We start from the raw sequence: 25055 nt of genomic DNA, 5'->3' as shown, positions 1-25055 counted from the left end.
CAAGTTGGGTAGCTGGACTAGCTTTGGAGATGTAGCCATTGCAGTCGTATTAGGCACTGCAGTTGAGGTGGACCTCATTAAGAAAGTCTTTAGATTTGCAGAGAAATTATAAAACAACAATCGAGAGCTTAGCACAACTTCCAGTCTCGTTTGATGTGGTGCCAGTAAGTATACCATTATAGCCTACACAATATACTATTGTTACAACATGTTTGCTCTCTTTACCCACGCTCTAGCGTGCATTTCAGTGAGTTCCAGCTGAAATTAAGCTCTGAACCAAAGATTTGCACCAGGTCTTGCACCAGCTTAGACCGCCTCTGCTAGGTAGGGAATTGTCTAGAGATTTTTGGATGTTATAATAGTCTATGTTACAATATTATGTGATATTGATGTTAAAACTGTCCATCCAGCTGGTCAGGAAATTGTCTTTAAACTGTTAAAGTTATAATAGTCTGCAACTGTAAGCTGTGTTAATGTTGTCATATTATGTGGCAGCACTTCTCTTTGAACTATGATATATGATGTAAAACTGGCTACCAAACTGGGTAAGGTATTTTCTTGAAACTCTGTTTTATATTGGGCTACTAAGCTTTGGTGGTGATTTTCTTAATAATCTTGTTCCTGTACGATTGTGAATGACTGTTAATGGTGGAATAAAACAAAGTTTTATGTAAGTTGATGTTAAGATATAAATTTAATGTAGATATAACAAAGAGTACTTTATAATAATGTTGGTTTAAATTCTTTTTTTTGTCATCCAGGAGGGAAAGAATCAACTTGGAGGTATTTTCTGGTGTATCTTTGTTGATTTTTATTTGTAGTCTCAAAATGATCAACAAATATGTTTCAAATATTATATAATTTGATTCTTACTCCTGAGTGAAGATCATATTACTTGCTAACAGTAGTTGTAAGAAGGTGCGTATGCCATGGAGTACATTTCAATTCCTTATCCCTTGTGGTTGTTTTTATTGTTGAATAATTTTCTTCCAAGTTTGGTTATTTCTTATTTTTTGACACATAATCCGTTTATGCTGTACTACATTTTCTAATAATACATGAGAAACTGGGGAATGCTTGTGTTTATTATATGCTTCATTTTACTCGTCTGTAGTTATGTGTTTATTTAGTTAATATGTTTTTTCATTTATCCATTACCTAAATTCAGTGTGTTTTTATTTTTCATCACATTACTGTACAAGTATTGTATTATATTTTGATTTATGATAGCCAATTTGTTTAAAACTATATTTATTATACTTTTATAGCATTACTTTGTATCATGTGATTTTATTTTGTTACTTTACTGTGTTTTGTTTATATTTATATATTACGTTATTATACATTGAATTTAAAAGCATATTAATTAATATTTTACTGTAACTTAAGCATGTATATTTTATGTTACGTTCTTATCCAAAAAATTTAGATATTTCTATTGTCCATAGTAAAGTTTATAATTTACTAGTTTTAACTTTTACTGTTCCGCTGCTTCAATTTTGTGTATGTTTTTTGACATTAATTCGTATAATTTTGCCCATAATTTTTAATCAAGTGCAAATCTTCTATACTTTTCTTTTGTGCTTGTATATTTTATATTACTAACGCTTGCTTTCCTGTCTTGGAACTTTTATAATAACTAATTACTGACAGCAATTTATAATTATTTTTAAATTTATTTTTTTGTATTTTGTTTTGAGTTTTATTTTGAATGTACTGTATAGTTTCTCTATTCTCTATTGATATATTCCCTTTGTTAATGTTTTAGCCTAAAACAAAAAAGAATTTTATATAATGTCATGTTTGAAACAAGTTTCTATGAGGCTGCAGTTTATGCATGAAGTTGTTTAGAGTTAGTGTAACCTGGACACAAATAGTCTGATGAGATCTGAGGCAGTGTTGCCATATCGCTGCTTACAACTAGCTGTTTCCTATATGAATGGATATTGTCTCATAGTATCTGCATGATTTACATGTCTGCAAAACAAATTAAAAGTATGTATATTGCAACAAATGTTGAGACGGATCAGTAATTTTCCATTCACTTAAAATTACCATGAGTGTGGGAGTGGTGAGTATAGAGGGATTCAGATGTACTATTGGACTATATCCGTCTGGGCTGCTTTAATAGTATTATCTGTAGTTTTCAAGTGTATAATGTAAATACTAAAGGAAATCCAAATTCAGATGTCTCACTGAGGTTAACCCTAGAACTGGCATGTATTTTAACCTTAACTGGCACAGCTTTTTGACCCCTTGTGGAGAGTAAAAAAATTCTAAAATCAGTTACTAAACAAAACATAAAGTTTTATATGTAATTTTATCCACAATAAAATACAGTGTCTTATAAAAGAAAGAAGTATGGGGTTCACCCTTACATTCATGGATGTGTGGTGCTTGTAAGTTGAAACTTTTATTTTCTGCAGCACACAGAAATCACTATACACCTTCAACATAAATTCCAAAGTATAGAAAATATCCGGGGTTTTATGTTGATCAAGAAAATATATATATTTATGACTTATGTACAGAATCAAAATTAAAATGAACAAAAACAAACTATCTTTCCTCCCCGTCATCTTCATCAGTCTGGACTCTTTTCTGTCTCATCCTATCAGATATATCACTACCACTGAATCACGGATTCCACTAGAAAGTAAATCACAATCTATTTTCTATGAGTACAGAACGAAAAGAATGTAAAACTAAACAGAACAGAATGCAGGTTTGCAGCAACAGCTGTCAAGATTGCATAGTGCGTCAGATGTTTTTAAGTTTTAGTGGGCAGTAACAATATAAATAAACGTCATGTGTATAAAAATGAGTACTTGAAGAGAAAGCACAGAATCTGCCGATTATAATGATATAACTTTTACTATGAATTGAATAATGCAAATGCATTGCAAATTATGACTCTGCTAGTTCACAATGGAAAAAATGTGTCATTAATTGTGATTTTGCCAGTTCCGGGGTTAATAATAACTAGTACCGGTAAACAGAATTAGTCAATGCTTTATTCCCCACCAATGGTAGTCCCTAGTTTTAGCTGTAGGGTCTTGCTGTGAACAGTTTTTCTTTTATAGACTTCTATAGTATATTTTTTATATAGTAAATACATTAGATATATCTGATATTACGTGATACTCTTTCAAAAGACAGTTTTCTTCCTACATACTATATTAGTATATTATGTTTGTTCTGTCCACGTCATTCTGAGCAATAGGTCTTACAGGGTTATCAAACAGGTTTTAGAAAAATGTTTCTGTGTTGTTTTGTATATTGTCCATACTAAATATAATTTTATGCACATTACTAATAATATTGCTTAATGGTTTTTTGTTGTTGTTAAGTTTATGTCATAGTCAAGACACTAAATTGACCATTATTATTGTTTTGGAGTATTTATGCTCATTTAATGCTAGTTTGTTTAATATTTAGTTTTGAATTGTTTAAAGATGTTACCTTGTTATGACTTAACCATACTTATTGTTAATAAAAATTTATTATAAATGAGTAAATATTGTGAAAAACTTTTTATCTGACATTTTCTTTTATAAAAAAATTTGTCATTCTAAATGGAACTTCTCTGGTATTTTCCAAAAACCCAGACATAGTGTAATGTCTAGTTAATATGGTAAGTCTGTGTACCAATATCCATTGTTTTGATTTCATAATTACCTACTGTATGACTGGATTATATAGGAGCACCAGTTAATTAAAAATATTGTTAATCCTAGCCTAGAAGCATTATTGTGATGTGTTAATGGCATAACTGGGATGAAATAATAAATAACGTTTTGAAATTTTTAAGTTAATAACCTCGGGTTCCTTGCCCTTAACTGATAACCGAAGGACCAAGATTATGCCAATAAACCTCCACGGAAGTTACAAGCACAGATAAAATTTAACCATATTATTACAACTATATGTGTACAATCTTCCACTCCAGTATAACCTCACTACCACTCTCTAATAATAAATGGTCAACCTCAGACGAACATCAATCACACTACGTAACTGAAACAGCACCAGAAAAATACAAAAACTTAATATTAAGCTGAATTACAACACTTCACTTGCCATAATTTCTTTAACTAATGGTAATTTGAAAACCAGTGAGCCAATGTGACACAGAGTCCAGATATCGTATCATATAAGACAAGATATGAGGCCACCGGCTGGAAACAGAGGACGTTCATTGCACCTCCTTGTGCTTGTCATTGGTCCGCAATGGGTTAATCATTAGTTGATGTCTATGGTACTGTTGATAGTATTGATTGTTATGAAATCCTTATAGAAATAATCAATAATTAAATTCTAGTAATGTAAACAGCAAATAAATTTAAAACTTGTGCTATACCATTTATTTGAACATAGTAAATTCTTCTGTAATATTTAAGGTTAATAGATTTAGTCTGGTTTTTGGATTCCATTAATTTTGAAAATGTATGTTTTCTGTAAAAGTTCTTCTTACCTTTAGATTGTTGATATTAAACAACAATGACTGAGGTCACCCAGCTAATGTCTGAGTGCCATTATATACACATCATGTTATCTGTATATTACTGTATTTTTAACTTGTAATATAACTTGAAGGTAAATAAAATTATATTCAGTATTAATCTTTTATTTTGAGAGGATTATTTTTTGTAGTAATGTTTGATATTTTGATAGCTATATTTTAATTTGCACAGATGAGGATCAGTAGTTTATCAGACTTGTTTATTATTTTAACTGCATTTTAGCGTTTTCATACTAGACTATGCTTATTTTTAGGTTAACGTCTGTGTTTTTGAACAAATCATAGGAATACTAGAATTTTTAACCATGGAAGCATTGACCGACCCGTTTGGTGTCGATTGCATAACTCCAAAAGTGCGATCAACCCCGAAAGGGTTTATTTGTATTTTAATACTGAAAATGTTATTACCCATCAAAAACATTTCAACTATACATCATTCGAAAGCCTATAAGTGGATTTTAATGTTTAGTGGTATTTGACTCCCTTTTATCCCGTTTCTAGTTTAAAATCTGTAATTTTTCCAGATTTGATTTTGTTGTTCGTGCAGAGGAGACTGTAAAAAAATTGTCTTCTTTGTTCGGAAGTTTTTTTATTCAAATTGAGCAAAGTTTTATCATACATTGGTAATTATATAATACTTTAGAAGGATGATCCTTGTATATCAAATGATTCATGACATTAAAACGGAATCTGACATGACTGACTGTTGAGTCTGAAGCAAAAGTGTTGAATATTGTTTTCTTTTTTGTTAATTTTGAAATAAAATACTGAATTATACACTGTTCAATATCAGCTAATTTCATAAAAAATGTAAAAAACACATTAATTTGTATGTCAATTTTATTATGGTCATTTCATTGTGTTGCTTAGCAACTGAAAATGGGTAAAAATTCACCACTGCTCTTTCAGACTGTTAAACATCTTATACTGCAGATCTGTGCTGTTTTATATTTTTTCACATGTTAAGTACTAAATACAAGTACAAATATATTTTTATTTTTACTCTAAAACTATGTAATTCTCTGATATATATATATATATATATATATATATATATATATATATATATATAATATACACATAATTATGTATAAAACTAATTATATGTTATAATACATATAAGATTTTATACAAAATTTACAAAGAGAACCTGTAAAATCCACAAAAATTAGTGTATACTTTAGAATTTTTGATAGACAACTTCAGGGTTAAACATCAAAGATAAAGTAAGGATATAAAATCACAAATACTTGATAATATCATTATTTTTACGTTAATTTGTATGTAAATGCTATACAGGGAATTTGAGAAATAGTTTTTGTTCTTGTTTGTATTTTATTTTCTCCAGTAAATTTTAGTGTATCATTGCAGTAATTAATTTTGAACTTTAGTACAAATTACAGTGATTATTCCTGTTATAGTCATTATGTAGACTAATATTGTTCTGTTTAAAATATGATGCTGTATCAGTTTGTTTGTAATTACATTATTGCTATTTAAAGTGTTTTTCTTTCACCTTCAGTTTTATTACTGTACCACAAGTTGTACCATACCTACAGACACCATTATGATTCCTTGAACTGTTTGATTTGTATATTGGTGTACCCAGATTTAACCCTTACCCTGTTTCTATTATTAGTTCTGTTGAAAGGGTTATTACTTTTTAAGTTCCTTCAACAGTAGTAATAAAGTATTTGTGGAATAGTGTGATAGATGAATTTATTTACCTTACTGCAATTTACAAATTGAAAAATTTTGAAATAAAACTAACTACTTCATCTAATACTGTAGCCAGTAGTTTGGAGGAAAATAACAGTAATTATGAGCAAGAAAGTATTAAGTGTAGCCTTAGAAAAAAAACAGCAAGTACCCAACTGTAATATCTGACTGGTTTAACTGTTACTGTAATACAAAAAATATATACACATATTTAGGCTGAAATTAAAAGATAAACAAACTTAAAAAGCATTGATGTAGATTAATTCTAAAATTATTAAACTACAGTAGAGTCCCGCCGATCCGAACCCCGCCAATCCGAAAAATCCGCCTAATCCGAACACGGCTAGGAAAATATAAAATTGTTAAAAAGGCAGGAAAATAAATTAAAACCAGTTATTATAGTAAAACGTAAGTTTTATTTCTCAAAGCATTTACTTACTGACATATAGAAACTGAAATTACATTTGAAACGTTAGATGATACATACATTGTACGGAATTTATACTGTTAATAAATGAAACATAGTACTGTACTCTGTACTGTATTTATAATGTACAAACCCTACGCAAGGCTTAGCAAATAATTTGTACTTTAACTTGGACACAATAAGGGATAAAAAACGTAAAGCAAAACACTGCAAAACCCAACACTTTCTTAAGACCTAAAGTCAGTGATCTTCTTTTGACGCAACACACTAAAACGACCTGGGACGATGCAATGTTTCGCCAACGCCGAATGAACATTACGTCATTGGGAGTAGCAGCGGCATGTTGCTCGACGTAGCGTAGAGCGAGGTCAAAGGCACTTGCAGCTGCGCTGTGTGGAACAATATCGGTAGTTGGGGCGTCTCCCTCATCCTCACTGCTACATGAGTCATCAGCTGGGACTCCTTGCACCTGTGCCACGATGTCTTCGTCTGTGTACTCCTCGAAGCCTTTGTCATCTACAGCCGTCCACTCATCAACACACTCCTTCTCTACATTTTCGCCATCCCGGTATTTTTTTTACAAGAGGAAGAAGTTCGCATTCATTTACCGGTGGAACAACACTCTTCAACAAACTGCAGATCAGCCAAAGATTTTTCCAAGATTTCTGCAGAGCTCCTACGCTTGTGTTCTCCCCAAGCCTCTGCCACCCAGAAAATTACATCTTTGATCGTGATTTTCTTAAGCTTTTGGAGAATTGTGAGGTCTTCATTTTCCTCAAGCAGGCTTCGGAGCAGCTTTTTCCGATAATTTTGCTTCAACGCTTGTAGAACTCCTTGGTCCATTGGTTGTATGATTGAAGTAAACGTTCGGTGGTAGAAAAATGGCTTTTATATCACCAATAACCAGCTCTAAGTCATCCGGATGGGACGGAGCGTTATCTATGAGTAACAACGCTCTATCAGGCAGTCCATTTTCTTCATTGTAGGCTCTCACGTTGGGCACAAATTGTTTCTCAAACCATTCTTGAAAACAAAGCACGATCCATCCAAGCTTTCTTTTGGTTTTTATAGTTAAACCGGCAGAGCGTTCATATTCATGTTTTTAAAACATCGAGGTTTTTTGGATTTACCGATAACCATCAAAGGTATCTTATTGGTGGCGGAAGCGTTGCTGCATGCTAAATACGGTTAGTCGTTGCTTATCCATTTTAAATCCTGGAGCGGACTTTTCTTCTCTTGAAGCTAGGCTCTTTGTTGGCAACGCTTTGAAATTTATCCCCGTTTCATCAGCGTTGTACACTTGCTGGGGTGAGTAGGAGGATGTAATTTCTTTGAACTCCTGAAGATACTCTGCGGCTGCGTTGCTGTCTGCAGACATCTTTTCGCGCCAGTTACAGTCAGTTGCCTGATACCGTGCCTTTTTTTCCACCGATCTAAAAAACCGCAACTAGCCGAAAATGACGGATCGCCTCCCATAAGGATGTTTAGTAGAAGCGCCTTTTCTTTAATAAGAGGGCCGGTAATGGGAATGCCTTTTTGTCTCTCTTGAGAAAACCACAAGTAAAGTGCTTCATCGAGTTTTGTCATACGATGACACAGTAGTAGTTTGACGTTTTTCTAGAGTGTTTTTCACTTGTAACAGAGCAAAATTGTTTCGATTTTTTGCCCGCTTCTTTTTCCAGTCACTGATCGTCGCTTTACCGACACCAAATTCAATTGAAAGTTGAGTAGCACTTTCACCATTGTCTAGTCTTTTGAGAACTTCGAGTTTTTCTTTTAACGTACACGAGTTGTGTTTATGTTTACTTGCCATAATGATATCGGATATACGCACAGAGCAGAGCAAAGAACAAACAAAACTGCAAACCACAAACTACAGAATACACAGTAAGAGCACGTGCTGCGCGCGTATGGAAGATTGCACTAAACTGTCGTCTCGCCACTCGTCACCGGGGGTGGGTGGTGGAGGGGATAGGGGTGAGGTGAGTGGCAGTCCAAATAGTTTTTGCGCGCCACACTGTTTCAAGGTCACCGACCAAACTCGCCCCGCCCACCACAGACAGGTGGCTTCTTCTACTAGATTCATTACGCTCAAACAATGGCACTCAGTTTCGACCACACGATGTTACCGTACACGTACAAAGACAGGAAGCTGTAATATTATTATTACGTTTAATACGTACTTACTATTGTTTATTGTATTTGATTTATTGTATGCATTTAATTGTTTTAAAACCACGTAAATTGCACTTGAAAGTTGATAAATGGTACTAATTTAAACAAAAATCCGCCTAGTCCGAATTTCCCGTCAATTCCGAACAAGGTTCCGGTCCCAATTAGTTCGGATTGGCGGGACTCTACTGTATTGTATAAAATTACTGGATTCATTAATGATATACAGAAAACAGAAATCTTTGTTCATCAACATCAAGATGAGAATTGTGTCAGTTGTTGCAAAATATTGTTAAAATATTGTACATCCTACTGAGAAGAAAGCGTTTGTTTCTTTACAAAACTAACCCTTTTTTGCAAAATATCTCCCAAAAATCTAATTTTTTACCACCATATATCTGCCAAAATTCCCAGCACTTTATTGGCCATTTGCAAACCTTTGTACAAAATTATTTCTTATATAATTTTAACCCTCCAACTGGCCATATAGTAATGTCTATAATTGTAAGTCTATTTTGCCCGATTTGCAAGGGTTTTTATGAACTGCTATACAATGTACTTCCTTAATGCAAATGTACACTTACTATGGATGTATCTTTTTGCCAAAGTATGTAGAATTTGAATATTAAACTAAGAAAAATATTAGAACATAAAAAAAATTAACTATCAAAAAGTAGTGGTTTCTGAGCATATTTAGCGTAAAACCGCAAATATCGAGTTCCCTTCGATCCATTTGATGCTGCAGTGAAACTGGTTTTACCTGATAACAACCTGAAAATTTATTGCAAAAAACCAAAATATTCTGGATCTAAATAGTTTATATCTCTTCCACAATATATCAAAGCAGATCAAACAACTAAAAAACCTTTAAGAGGAAATTCAAGGAATGTCTGATTAAAGGTCTTGTACTCTTTTGAGGAATTTTTAAATGGTTGGATGATAAATATAGATGTAGAATAGTCTTATATATGAAAGTAATGTAAGAAAATTAATCTATTTATTAATTATTAAATACATGTCAAGTTGTTGTACTTAAATTAACTTGTAATATAATGTGTAACCTACAGTTGAAACTATGACATTATTCAATGTAACTATGTTACTAAACAAATAAAGATGTTTGAATTGAATTTACTAGCAAAAAAAGTTTTGCAGATTTTTTCAAATAGTGTAAAGTCTAAGCTTTGTATTGATATACGTACAATATATGTAAATGTGTTATATATATCAAAACACAACAAAATACTGATAATTTTCTAATAAAAATTGTTACATTGAAGTATAAAATAAAGTATACAATAAATAAAGTGCACAAACAAATATCTGCATGTAATTTTGTCTGTACAGTGAAAATAATTAGATGCATGTTCTAGCCTTACACAGATTCTTTCATTGATAAAACCATTTTAGTGTTCCCTAAATGAAATTCTCTTCACAGTAGGAAACATATGAAGTTAAGAAAAATTACAATTAAATTTTATCTTTTTATTGATAAACATAAGAAAATTAGTATATTGCTAAATCTGAACTGAATATCAGGATGTTGCTATGAACATTGCTCAAGCAATTTGCAATGTAGAGTTCAAGTTAGAGTAATACTCATGTTGTGGTTAGAGATTTCAGTAAAAGTCCATTGATGTAGAATATTTATTTATTAAATCAATTAAAAACTTATAAAGTTATAAAAAACTGTAGTATTTTACAGTATATATGATTAAATGGTTGGACAGACGGATTGAGTCACGTTGCCAAAGGTAGGCAGATGGCTGAGAGCCTCTTGACGACCATTGATCTCAAGGTTGCGGATGCAACCTGTGAACTGGGCATGGGTGAGCAGCCCACGCATACCTTTCACTTTGTGAGGATGTCCTCCAATGAATAGAGGATTCTTGGTATCGGTGGAGTGTGAGATACCGATGCCAGGATTCACGAACGTTTTGTCCACAGACAGGCTCACCACGTTCTTGGACTTGACAGCTGAAACACCCAGAGAGTAGTTGTCATAACTGAAAGACTCATCCATTCCTTCAGGTTATTGGACATAAATGTGATTGGCAAACTGCTATTTGTATTGAAGAGGAAATTAAAAATTACAAACATTAAATCCATTTGTAGATATAAATGAATGGAAAATGAAATTAATTTATTGGCATAAATGCTTGAAGCAAAGCCATGATTGATAAACTTAGAGTATCTTTTAGTGATAAAATTATGAAAAAGGTTAATGGAATTGACAAACATATAATTCTTAACATACCCTGGATGTTGTGCCATTGACCATCACAGAAGTAGTGTGGGGTGGGGGGTGTGTATGCAGCCCAGATCTCCCCCTTGCCGTTGTCCACACTGAAGCGCACTGTCCCATCCACCATCTGTAGCAGCAGATAGTCCCGCTTGGAATGGACAGATACTAGGACTCCTGACAGATCTCGAGGCTTAATCTCTAGCTTGATGTCTATCTCCACACCCACCCGGAACCTGTCAGCTGTACACACACATATCAATTAATTGCATTCGGCTATAAATGAAGAAAGTTGACAAAACTTTTAAGGGGAATTAATATTTTTATCATAGCTATTAAAAAACTTGAAATAAAAACAGTTTTATCACTGTTTACAACACACCATTTTTAAAATTGCTGGTAGTAAAAAATGTGATTTTTTACAACCCATTAAAGTCTTAAAATTCTGAAACTAATTAACCCTTTAAGGACCACAAACACAATTTCTCAATTTTTTACATTTTGTTCAGTTTTTTGGAATTTTCTGAAAGGATCACACAAAAACAATCTTATCCTATATCACAGTTTTAAACTGCTTTCTGCATTTATAAATTTAACATATAGTTTACCAAGTTATAGATGAACTTACAAAATTTGATGTAACCTCCAGCAGCAGAGAAGAAGGCTCCAGCCTCTACATTATCTGAGCAGGGAATAACACCGATGGACTTGGAAGGAGAGATCACTGGTTTGTCGTTGAGTGTAAAGTCTTTTAGGCAACCTTCAAACGTGTTGTTGAGACCCTGAAATATTTAATCATTTATGTTTCAAGATAATTTACCAAGGCTCTAGAGGAATTATACAAGAATAGAAAGCTACCTTTTATAACTTGGAAGGTAAGTACTGTTAATACATCTACTGTGTTTACATGTAAACAAAAACAGAATCGAAGTATTTGTTCATGTTGATTATTATTTTATTAACCAAGAAGTTACACTCTACACTTGTACAGGTATATCTTGAAAAGAATGTTGATAAAATTCAACTATACACCACTTTTTAAATCTAAAAGCCTACTTAGTTGACATGTATATCTTAAACCTATAAAAGGACAAATCTCTGTGTACATAAGATCTCGCCAAATCCTAATCTTAACCGTGCCACTGATATTCGCCCATATACAGTATATATAATTTACCATACAGGTAGCAACACTGAACAAATGTTAAGAGACAAATTCTAGCATACTGGTTGTATCATAGGTGGAATTATAGTTTGTGTTATTTTGACGTCATTTTAAAAATATTGGATGATGGATTGTTTACGGTTTATACCTAACATAAATGGTAACAATGTTTCTACAAAAGTTTATATAGACACAAATTGATTAATACAAATCTGATTATATAAATACTAATTAAGTAAATTGGGGAACTTTAAAATGATTCTAAATGAAAATTAAACAATGTTTGGGCAAAGCTAATATGATCAACATTTCCCAAAATCATCTTTTCGTTTTGTTATTTTTGCTTACATTTATATTTATTACATAAAATGTAATTTCAAAATCATGAACTTTGCGTTTAGTGTACATTGGATTACCAAAACCATAATTATTATTATAGGTTTAATATAACTAAAAAATTCTTTTTTTAATATATAATAAACATTTTTCTGTTATTTGAGTGTCGCACGCTCTGTCCCTGGCTTTATACTAAAATGCTATAAAAGTATTGAAGCTATTGCAGTTGAAGTTTTGCAGGTGTTTTGTTCAAGACATTTCTTGATAAATCATAAACAAAACGCTACATTACAATTAGTTTAACATTTCTTATTATGTCCAGAAATTTTTGAATTTAGAATACTTGAATAATCATTAGTCTTACATTAAATTTTCTCTATGTCTTGAAACTACTCATTAAATCACTATTTAATTAATATTATTAACACTTTGAATGCCATCGTCCGATTTTACCGGATGTTCAGGAAAAGAAATCACTACAAATCGAAAACTTCATATCTTTAAACTAATATTATATTAAATTGTTTGTGAAGAACTGTTCTTTTCAATATAAATTGTTATAGTATACTTCCAATTAAATGACTTTAATGAAAATCAATCTAGAACTCACATATAAACAATTTTGGTTGACATGGCTACCGGAAACAGTGTGAAATTAGTTTCTTAAATGTATAACTCACTCATTATTGAAGATAATGATATAAATTTTTCAAGATTTATAGAAAATTGAATACCCTTTCCAGTGATATAGACAAAGAAAAGAATATGATTTTTTTGGTAATGATAATTAGGTTGAAAAATGAAATTTAAATAAATTCTTATGTATCATGGAATTTTCTGATGTAAGTTTAATTTAAATTTAATTTTATGGTAACTTGTTATTTTATGTTAATTAGGCAGAGATTTCAAGGAAAATTTACAAAAACAGAATGTTGATAGCTTATTAAATAATCAAACTGTGAAGTTTTTACTGTAACCTTGCAAAATGCCTTCAAAGGACTGGCACTTTTAGGTGCACCCACTAGAAAAAAACCTGGCACATTTCAGTACACCCACTCAATAAATACTTGGCACTCAAAGGGTTAAAGTCTAAATTATTTCCATTCCCTTTCACAACATATAGATCGTGCAATGTGACTATTACGTTCTGACTTCATTTTCCATTGTTGGAAATAATTAATCAAAACCATTTCATGTTACTTTCTGGAACAAGCCTCTAAGTCCGGTATCAGAGGAAGCATATTCATTCTAAAAACTTTTAATTCATAGGTTCTATCCCTGAATTAAAAGTTTTGATTAATATAGTTGATAAATATAGTTTTTATATAGTTCCTAGGCCTGATATGTATAAGTTATTATAAACTTATAAAATAATAATTTACTATGTATACAATCTTATTTACAACATATAACATGGAAGAGTATCACTTAACAGCGTGATACAAATATAATTGTTTTACATAGATATAATCTTGTATTTTATTAATAAAATAATTACATACAACTGACTAAAAGGCAAAAAATGCATAAATCAAGGCATGATATAAATTCCTATATATTCATTCATATTTTTTGAAAATTAATCTGCAGTAGTAAAATGCAATCTGGTTTAAATTATACATTTTTGTTAAAACTTGTAGTTATATCAGAAAAGAGAAAGTAGTTACCATGAGGTTAGTTTTGGTGTTGTCGGAGATGCGAGGGTCGATGCCACCCAAATAGAGGGGCGGCATGACATTGATGGTCTTGGTGCTGCCACGGGACTCACCCTCTCGTATTAACACATCATCAATGATGAGCTTCCCGGAGGTCTGAACCCGAGAGAACCTGACGTTGTGCCACTCACCATCATTGACAGACAGGTCACTCTCTAGTAGTGCAGCTCCCGATCCACAGTTGTACCCGTAGTGAACCTACAATACAATGGATTGTCATATTCAAATTTAAAGTTCCTTTTCCACTAATATTGGTCAAAGTGTACTGTTATATAAGTTATACATTACTTAATATTGTATTCAAATGAGTATTTTAAAGTTCAATAAGAGTTTTCTCCTCACTTAAATAGAGCCTCCGGATTTTGATGTTTAGACCACAGCCTACTGCTAACCCAAATTAAATTTGGTTAATTCTATTGTGTACTTAGAAATAATGCTATATTAATTATAAATTAAAGTTACATTAAGCCATCAAAGTGTACCTTAACAGAATTTGTAACTATTCAGATCTGGTATAATATATCTTGATTATATTGCAGTCTAGAATAGATAATGCTGAGACTGATGAATCCTTTATAGTAAAAAAATTAAATGTTCACTGTTTATCTACATTTCTCTGTTCGAAGTATTCATTTTTATGTGATTGGTTTTAATTTAGTACAGGAAAGTGCACAAAGTACCAGATGAGTTATTGTTAACTTGAAAGAGTATTCACACAACTGCTAAGAATTGTTTTGATGACTCACAGTAATCTACCCTGTCATATTACAATTCAGTATGTATGTTGAGTCAAACAACATAAAGTAATAAATAACATAAAAATAAACACTGCAAAAGTATTTCCCACTTTTAATGTTTCTAATAGGTAATATTATCATCTTTATCAATGTGACCACTACATCCCTGTCTGATTTAGATTTCCATTTATAATCCCGAATCTGAGACCAATTTTTATTGTACAGGTATACGATCTAGTTTTTCAACAAATTTATATACTGTAGAAATGTCATAAATACAAAAAATAAAACATCATTAGCTTCACTGACTGTGGTGGTGGTCGAAATTGGAGAATACCAAAAGGATTGTCACAAAAATATCTAATGGTAAATATTTCCATTGGTTATGATTTTTAATTTTATATATATTTAAAACTAACCATAAGTTTTTTTAAAGAAAACTTCCTCCATCAATTTCATGGAAATCTAGCTTTTGTGCTTATACCATGCAAAAGGCTTTTGGCTCCTGGAGTATTACACTAGAACGCCAACTCTGGTGATATTAATCTAATTTTTATTGACCAAAAAATAATATTTTTCTCATACTATAAAAACAGTACGCTGAGTTTTATTATGTTATGTATATTTAAAACATCTATAATAATATATTTGGAAAGAACAATGTTTTTCAAGCTAAAATGTGAACATGTAAACTTAAACCTGCTATTTCATATAATGAATAGTACTTTTATAAAAATAAACTCACCCGTCCATCCTTGAGATAGAGAGCTATGAAGTCGATGTGCTTGCTATCATGGACATACAGGATAATTCCCTCAGTTGACACTGTCTTGATATTGATGGAGAATTCAAATTTATTCCTGAGTCGACCCGGGAGTGGTCCATATTCCAGTCGACTGCCAAATTTGGTACCTGCCATGTACAAGTAATAATTTAAATAATTACCTCGTGATGTGATTAGTAAGCTCTATAATTTTTAAAAACTCATAATTTAATTAGAATTTTAGATCTTTTCCATAAGTTTGGTGTAAATGTAAAAAAAATATCATTTGACTCTTTATTTTGACTGTGCCATAAAGAGATTGTTTAAACAATGTTGTATTTGTACACAAACCACTCACTCAAACACATTTACACAGACATATATGCTCACACACAAAATCAGACAGACAGATATATTTATTTTTGAAGAAAACTAGTCTTGTTGGTAAAGGAAAAGAGTAACAGAAAGAATGAGAAACTATGATCGTAACAACAAAAAACTGTTTTTAAATAGTTTCTTTTTTACTACACTGAGTTGTAACTAGACACAACTTATTCTGGTTTCTTAGAGAACCTACAGTATATTGAGGATAAGTAAGTTTATAAGTACTTGGCCCCCCTCGACTATAACTATCTGCATAAACATTATTTTTTTAGCACACTGGTAATAAACCAATACTAGAGGAGTATTATTGTAAGATAATATAATAGATAATATGCATCTTTTGTTAGATGCATTAGTTATCATACAAAAATGCCATTTACAAGTAATTAAAATAAATGTTTAATAATATACAAATGTTATCTTGTTGCAATTGGAGTCTTATCTTAAAATTAATGGTTACCAGAAGAATTATCTGTTTACACTATTATCTAAAGAATTACTAATAAATACTTTAACACTCATGCATTTGGTTTAATGGTGCTATTTTATGGTTTAAATGTCAAACCAAGCATTTTTATTACAACATTAATTAACATTGTTTCATTGAAGTATATATATTTCAGTATCAATACATTTTTTTAAGGAGTCAATAAAAATTGATAACTAATCTGACAACAAAACAGAATACGTTCTTCGTGTGAAAGGTTAAGTTACTCATGATAACAGATGCATAATCAGCACAGCAGAGCTCTTTATAAGCCTAACTTGATACACGGAAGTAACTTGGATCACATCGTGTATTTTTCTGGTAAAAGCAATCTGGGACAAAGAGCAAAGTCTGTTGTTGGTTTGGTCTAATTTGAATAGATGTAATTAGATTGAGGTAAAAACAGATCTAATGTGATTTGTACTGGTGCGGAATCATAATGAAATGAAAATTTTATTTGATGTCTACTGTACGAGTTCATGTACTAATAACACATACCTATTATTAGTATTATTTAACACTCTTGAATAAAATTTATAAAACTCTAATTTTTATTCATTTATACAGCAATATAGTAAATAATTAAGTGGAATTTAAGAAGTTTCATTATAGTGTAAGTTAGCTTCCAGTTGAACATCTAAGGTTCTGCTTATAACGTGGGTAGTTTAAAACTGTTAGAAATAGAAACTCGTCTCAAATCTAAAAATGTTTCACTTCAAAAACTTAGTTTTGAGTGCCTTAATGCTAATAATATAAAGTTAAATATTTAATTATTAGTTAATACTAATGGTTTATAATTTATATTTAATATATATTTACCCATGAAATCCTATTTGTCACAGTTTTAAACTTTAGCTGTACATTATAAGAGGATTCTCAGATAAGTGACTAGCAGCTAAACAGCATTGCATCTTAATGGTCAAATCCAGATAGAAGACAAGGATTGTGGTAATTTTTTTTTAACTTGCAATTTTTGGGACTTTTTCATTTGTGCTGATTTGTTAGGATCCTGAAAATGCTCCACTCCATTATCAAGTATTGATTGTTCTTAGATACAAAGTTTTTTTTTTAGAAAACTAATAAAATTTCATTTATATAAAAAAAAGCAGTACATTACGTCTCTAGTATTTGTTACAAATATTTGTGTTACAAAAATCTGAAGAATTTCATATTATCACAGCTTTATGTTATTTGTGTATAAATCATTATTTTGCATAGCTACGTTAAACAACGTAATGTTTCAAAATATTCACCTATATAATACTGATCGCGAGAGAAAAGAAGAGACTTGGATTCTGGCCTATCTGAAATTTGCAGGCGCTACTACTAGTATGTTGCCGCGCCTTGTTTCGTAATTCCATTATTGTTTCACTGTTCCATTGCTATGATAATCAATTCGCAGGGTTGGCTGTGGGGCGAAGCGCCTGAAATTACCGCGCGGCAACACACTAGTACACAGCTGTGCGCCGGCACGGGCCAGGTCTCTTCATTTCTCTTGAACCAAAATTACGGAATACCCTGCCAAATAGTTTAGCATCACTACCATTTCATAAAATCAAAAGACAAATTGCCAATTTTCTTCTGGACTATCTACTGTAGGGCTTTTTTTTAGATTACTAATACATTAACACAGGGGTTCTCAACCTTTCAGGCTTTGTGCCTTTCTTATTACACTGAAATTAAATTTTGGCAATGCTTCTCCTCTACCATAATCACATTGTGTGGTCAACATAAATAGTAAAATTTTAATTTGTAGGTTAGAATTGTGTGTTTTTAATTTTTTAATACATTTTTACAACACTTTTAATATTACCTCAAATACCTTTTTGAACGTACAGTCTTTACCTGCACTTATTTCCACAAGTATGTTTTTTTTTTTTAATAAATCAATGAAACAGAACTAAAAAAACTATTTTTTAAATTTACAAAGGGTAGTTAATGACACTATTATATCATTCACTTTGTAACTTATTTATAAGATTGGCACTACTAGTTTTTATAATTTTTGAAATATCTGGTTGTAACTATGACATAGTATGTTGCAGGTAACTTTTGAAGTCCAGCTCAAAATGTTTACTTAGGATAAACCAATGTTGAAAATCCAGACTCACAAAGATATGTGAATGGAAATTGCATCAACAACTTTGCAGCTTCTAAAACAACTTGTGGGTAAACAGGAAGAAAACTCAACCTAAAGCCTTTAATATGCATGTTTTGATATTCTGCCAATGATTGATAATCACATTTTGTGTTAAATGCTTGTTCCTCAATGTGTTCATAGGAAGTACATCCACATAAATTTTAAATGGATCCTTGTTCAACTTAAATTGCCAGCTCTCTGTCCTAACATTAGGAAAATACTATCCAATTTAATTTTTAAGATAGAACAAATGCTGTTATACAAGGTCTTCAAATTCGTTGATTAATTGCAGTGGTAGATGTATCTTAAAAACCTTTCTCGTTTTTCATTTTCAAACTTCCAGTAAAGTAGGGTTTCAAACGTCTAGGCCATATGGCATCATTACTCAAAACTATGTTACAAATAACACACTGAGGTAAACAACAATAGTTTTTAATCAAAGATATCCATTTCTAACATAAAAATCACTGTACATATCTTTTTTGCAATGATTTGGCCAATTTTAGGCCTAATACAACAGCACACAGCTTGTCTGTTCCACTTTGTATATTTAGTGTTTACCAACAAACTGATAGTACTCTACTAATATAAGCATCTTGTCAAAACTAAATAAAACACACTGCAAAGTGTACATTGGTAATTGATTATACTCACCAAACCTAAGTCCGCTACTAGGAGTGACTGCAGGGTCCGAGGCTGGGTACAGAGGGAGTTTACAGTTGGGTACAGGGGTGGGGGCTGGTGTGGGAGGTGTTGTCACCTCCTCCGGCTCTAGTCTGTCCACTACGAAAACTGAACAAACACACACGTTTTACAATCTGTACATTTCTGGATGATGATAGAGACAAACAGAGATACGAAATTAGAGAGAGAAGACGAATAAAGATATTTCGGAAGGGGATTTGATTGCCCAGGTCTGTTCTTCAGTTTTTGGAACCTTGGACAGGTCTTTCTGTAGGAGACCTGTTTTATCTGTGTTTGTTGTCTGTTGTTGTGATATTTACCTCAATTAATCACTATAACATCAAATGTAACTTAATTTACTCGGACTATATTCATTGTTAACGGTGGCAAACAAATTATATAGGTATCAAGGACCTTGTGAGTGCAGTTCAATCTTCCATCCTTTAAGTGCAAAATGTTAATATATTTTTACTGATAAAAATCGTTATTGATGTTGAAACTGTACCGTATTCAATTACAATATAACAACAAAACTGAAAAAATAACAAGTAAGCTGTCATGCTGACTATGTCTGCCTGCCATTCTATGACTGATTCCCACTCTATAATTGGAATTATAAGTGATCATATTTACTTAAGTTCCACACCTTATTGTTTACAACTGAATGTCTGTAACTAAAGTTTAATCTGCTGTTATAATTTACCAAGCTATCAGACATGGCAAGCAAAACATAGAAGTATTGGATACAAACCAGATATAACCTCTATACTCTTTTACTATACAAATATATTTAATCAAATCCAAATCCATCTTTTACTATACAAATATATTTAATTTCATGAATGTATAACTCCACCATAGAGGTCATACTCAGACATTATATTCAAATTTGACCATCATCACTAGCCATGCAGCAATTTACTTAAAATTTGTCACTTGATTTCAAAAGCAATTAGAAAACAAATCTCCCCATTTTCTGGTTGCCTTTGGAAACTTGTATATATCCTTCGAATTGTAAAATTTGAGTGTACATTAAGATGTTTGCTGTGGCAAATGGCTTCTATTATGAACTCAGTAAGCGGTAAAACTTAAAATCACAGTTTTTTCAGTTTCTTCTAATTATGCTATAAAATCATCATATTAGATGAAGAGGACCAGAAATGCTCCAGATTACCTAGATTTTCACATATTTCTACCTCTAAGCAATGTAACTGTCTAGACCAGGGCTGCCCAACCTACGGCCCGCGGGCCGTATCCGGCCCGCGAGTCAGTTTTATGTAGCCCGCCTTGTTGCCAAAACAACCAAATTTGTTTACAAGCATTTGAAATAATAAATAAATAAAAATTTTGAGAACCAAGCAGTCCAGCCGATTTCACGTAGAACGAGCCGTATTCATTTGGTGGAGTATGAGTGTTGAAAGAAGTAAAGTAGTTGCAGACAGATTTCACTGACTACGGTGGTGGCTGCCGGCTGGCGAATAGAGCGCGCGTAAAGCACGGCACAGCGCGCGGTGCGGCGACGTAACACCTACCCAACTCAAGGTCACCACTCGCCACGTAATTTGTATGTCCTAGTATCCTAGTAGGATTAATTAAAATCAATGTATTCAATTTATTGGTGACTTTTATTGTTCCCTCAAAATTAGAGCAAACATCCAAAAGTCTGGGTTTATATTTATTTCTACTAAAAGAACCTAAAAACATAATATATTATAAACCTTTACCTAACAACTAATAAATAATAAGAAATTACAATAATCAGGAAACAATGGCCAAATAACCTTAAAACTCATATTTTGCACAAGATTTCTGGAACAAACCCCGGGCAATACGTTTTGTTTGGGGTTCCAAATCCTCTGGGATGTTGGCCCGCCTGGCCATAAAGGCTTTAAAATGTGGCCCTTGGGTAAAAAAGGTTGGGCACCCCTGGTCTAGACAATGCTCACGCATCGCATAATAGCATAACAGCACAGATCACCACAACAATGTGGCGTATTTATGCTACACAAAGAAATCTTGGAGAAATATTGATTGAATATTGTATTATGAAAAATAACACACATTCATTCACGAAGGATATTTTAAAAGTCTGTATGTGTATGAGTTTCACTGACACTGTCCGGACAGCAGTTTGGTCTTCATTTGCAGACCAAACCAAGTTAAGTAAGTATACTTCATATAGAACAAGTTTGAATAGTTTCAGATATTTGTGGCAAGAATGTAGCACATGACAGGAGAAATAACAAAGCACTTCATTGTTGCTTGTACAACTGTCTGAACAGTCTCAAGCAGTTTTGGCGAGGGACTCCGTAGTCTCTGGACAGTAGCCAGCAGCGAACATGTTCACAACACACATGAACAATGTTCATTCAATTAAAAAAACTTGTAACAAACCAATGTGGCCAAATATTTGTTATTTTACAACATATAATTAGTACAATAATTATTAATTTATTTCAGTCCCAGCTGGTGATTTATACTTAATGAGTAAAATCCTCATTTTTCAAATTATTTGTAAAGAATATATGATAATTCTACTTTGTGTATAAGGAGATTTTTTTCACAAAAAAAAAAAAAAAAAAAAAAATTTTGCAAGTGGTGTTAAAATTAGTTTTAAGATTGCCTAATAGCAAAAATGTTGTCTGCACAAATGTTCAAGTGGAATACAAGATTAAACATTAAGCTCTTTTTATCAAATTTGCTACATATGTGTAGTCTGTTACTACCACCAGTCTGTTTGTTGTTCATTTAAATTTCTTTTAATACATTGAAAAAATGCATAGATCTTCTTTGACTTTTATGAATTTTTTTAACCTAATGAATTATTATGAGTATTATAAAAGAACGCTTTTGGTGAAAAGGACAAACCTTTATTTAAAAAAAAAGAACAGTAACATGTAAAGTTAAATTTAAACAGTTTATAGCCTGTTAAATGGTGTAAAAATAATGCGAACATCACTTCAATTTCAATTCTCATAAAAAAGTTTTATTAAGATTGTATGTATATAATATATATATATATATATATATATATATATATATATATATATATATATATATATATATATATATACACACATATAAAATGGTACAAAAAACATGAGACATCAAACCTTAAAAATTAAATTTAAATACGTTTTTCAAGAATTTAGTCTTATTAAAAAACAAATAACATTATAACCTTAGAGGTATATAAAAATTTGTCAATGCATAAGGCTACTAAGGGCAATCATTAATAAGTAAATGAAGAAAGTTTGAGTAATATTTTGGTAATATTGATTTTGTTGTAATTAATAATAATTATTTCTTATTGCTAATTTTTTTTTAAAAGAATAATAATTAAGTTTGATCAATTAATGTATCTTCCTAAACATTATGAATATAGATGTAATGATAAAATTATAAATTATCATCTTGAATGTAAATGTCTGTAGTTTAAGAATAACAGAGAATCATCAGTAGGTCCATACTTTAATTATTACAGGGTATCAATACTGTGTACAAAATTAACCAAGAATAAAAACAATTTGAAATTATAGTCACAGGTACAAAAAAACCTTATTCGTACAGGTTTTTTTTATTAAAGGTTCTCCACTCAGGATAGCTTTTCTAACTGTATAAGTAGTAATGAAAGAAGTTGAGTACTGTTGTAGTAACATCATTAAAATATAATACATTGCATTAGTTAACACATAATTACATAATAACACATTTAATTTACAAGTTTATTAGCTACATACAAAGTTATATAAAATTAGAAAATAATTTGGTTGATTTATGTTTTTTATAAAAAAGAGTTTGCACAAATAAACATTATATACTAATATTTTGTTGCAGAGAGAAAAATCACTGTATTCTAAACCAGTTTCTCATTGACTGTGTCAAGTTCATTAACACCACTAATTTTGTTGAAAAAGTCATATTCACTAAGTTGATAGACAACTCCATCTTCATCTACTGACTCATTATCACTTGAACTGTGCTGACACTCTCTGTTGATTATTTCTTCAAGTTGGCAAAAGTCCGGGTACACGGTGTGATCCAGACACTTCTCTACACACACCTTCAGACCGATTCCCAGCAGTCCAACAGCCTTTCCAAGGGCCTCCTTCCCTGGGCCAGCCTTAATCCTCAACAAGTCATGGAGAAATTTTTGATCTGCTCTCCTGATCTCCTTGGAACAATGCTTTGCGTTGTGAGATCTCTTGAACTCATCCATGACCTGATCGTAAGCAAGGTCGTGTTGCATGGCAATGGCATCGACGGGATTAGTGGGAGGACCATTATTAGATTTCCCTCCCGGACCAAGATAATGAAAACCAGGTAAAGTCAAATCAGAATTCTTACTATTCTGAACCGTAACCTTTTCCTTCTTCTGTTTCTTGCCTAAAGAACTGGATTTTTTTAGATTGTCAGTTAATATTTTGTATGCATCCTCTTTCTTTCTAGAGGAGGAACTCTCTATAATTGAATTTTTATTCCGTATTTCATTTTCAGGAACAATATAAATTAAATGATGTTTAAAATCTTCATTCTGACCTAAATTATTTTTCTTCTCTAAATTTGTTTTAACAGAACCATGGGACTCAAAATTATGAGAGCTATCTCTATCTTTTAGAATGGATTGTCTTTTAGTTGTAATTTTGTCTGCATGTTTGGCATTGAAGTGACTAATAAGAGGTAGAACACAATCAAGGCTTAAATTAATTTCCAAATCTGATTGTTTCTCTGAAAATGAGTTTAGATGAGGTGTTTGGTTGAGATTTCCTGTTGTATTTTGGTAGGCTTCCTCCTTCGTCTTTGGGATGGAAATAATTTCTATGGCCAACTTATCCACAGGTTCACTACTGGCGTTACAGTGGTTAATAACAGAACCAGTACAATTGAGGCTTAACGTAACTTCAGGATCAGAATTCTTTATAGTTGAATGAATAGGATAAGATTTTATGAAACTGGTTGAAGTCTTCTGGATGGTGTCTTCCTTTGTTACTAATCTGATATCTTTAGTCACTACTATACTCACTGGGTTCTTAGTAGTTTCATCAGAGCTGACACACTGGTTGATCACTATACAATCCTTCAACTTATTATTGGTCTTGTCAAATTTCAGCACTGATGCATACTTCTTATGTAACCGTTGTATCACTCTTCTGTCAGGGTCAAAACTATTGAAGGTTGAAATGGAAGGGAGACTGGATTCCTTCTTCGCAGCCAACTTGGTTCTTGGACTTAAACTGTAGGATCGAGTATTGCCTTGTATCTCTGACAACAACATGGTGTGGTTCATACAAACTGGGAGGCCAATCTGACACTAATAGACCTTAACAATGTGTGTATTGTGATAAACAGAACTTCAGATCGAAACATTATCTGAGATTTTGCAACATATAAGATAAGTTCAAAGTTATTACTCCTTGTATATGATAAGTTTCAGGAGATAAAGAAAGCAAATACCATAGTTTCAGAGAAAACCTGTTGTAGTGAACCAAAATAGAAGAGTAAACATTTCTTAAAATAAAAATAACTTCATGAAAAATTTGTATGTACAATCGTCTTGTAAAT

At 31.9% G+C, this 25055-nt stretch overlaps 1 protein-coding gene across 1 annotated transcript in view; it reads right to left on the bottom strand.

Moving 5' to 3' along the window:
* Nucleotides 1–10473: 10473 nt before the first annotated feature.
* The window catches only part of LOC124359818 (laminin subunit alpha), a 139550-nt gene continuing 124968 nt past the window's right edge, over nucleotides 10474–25055 (bottom strand). The window contains exons 54-59 of the mRNA XM_046812876.1: nucleotides 19464–19601; nucleotides 15781–15947; nucleotides 14251–14496; nucleotides 11711–11864; nucleotides 11098–11325; nucleotides 10474–10817 (exon numbers count right to left, since the gene is read on the bottom strand). Coding sequence (XP_046668832.1) covers nucleotides 10555–10817; nucleotides 11098–11325; nucleotides 11711–11864; nucleotides 14251–14496; nucleotides 15781–15947; nucleotides 19464–19601 — 1196 coding nt within the window. The 3' untranslated portion in view covers nucleotides 10474–10554. The remainder of the gene's footprint in view (nucleotides 10818–11097; nucleotides 11326–11710; nucleotides 11865–14250; nucleotides 14497–15780; nucleotides 15948–19463; nucleotides 19602–25055) is intronic.

The sequence above is a fragment of the Homalodisca vitripennis genome, chromosome 1 (genome assembly GCF_021130785.1).
Source record: "Homalodisca vitripennis isolate AUS2020 chromosome 1, UT_GWSS_2.1, whole genome shotgun sequence".
Taxonomy (NCBI): Eukaryota; Metazoa; Arthropoda; class Insecta; order Hemiptera; family Cicadellidae; genus Homalodisca; species Homalodisca vitripennis.
This window is presented reverse-complemented; position numbering and strand designations above follow the sequence as displayed.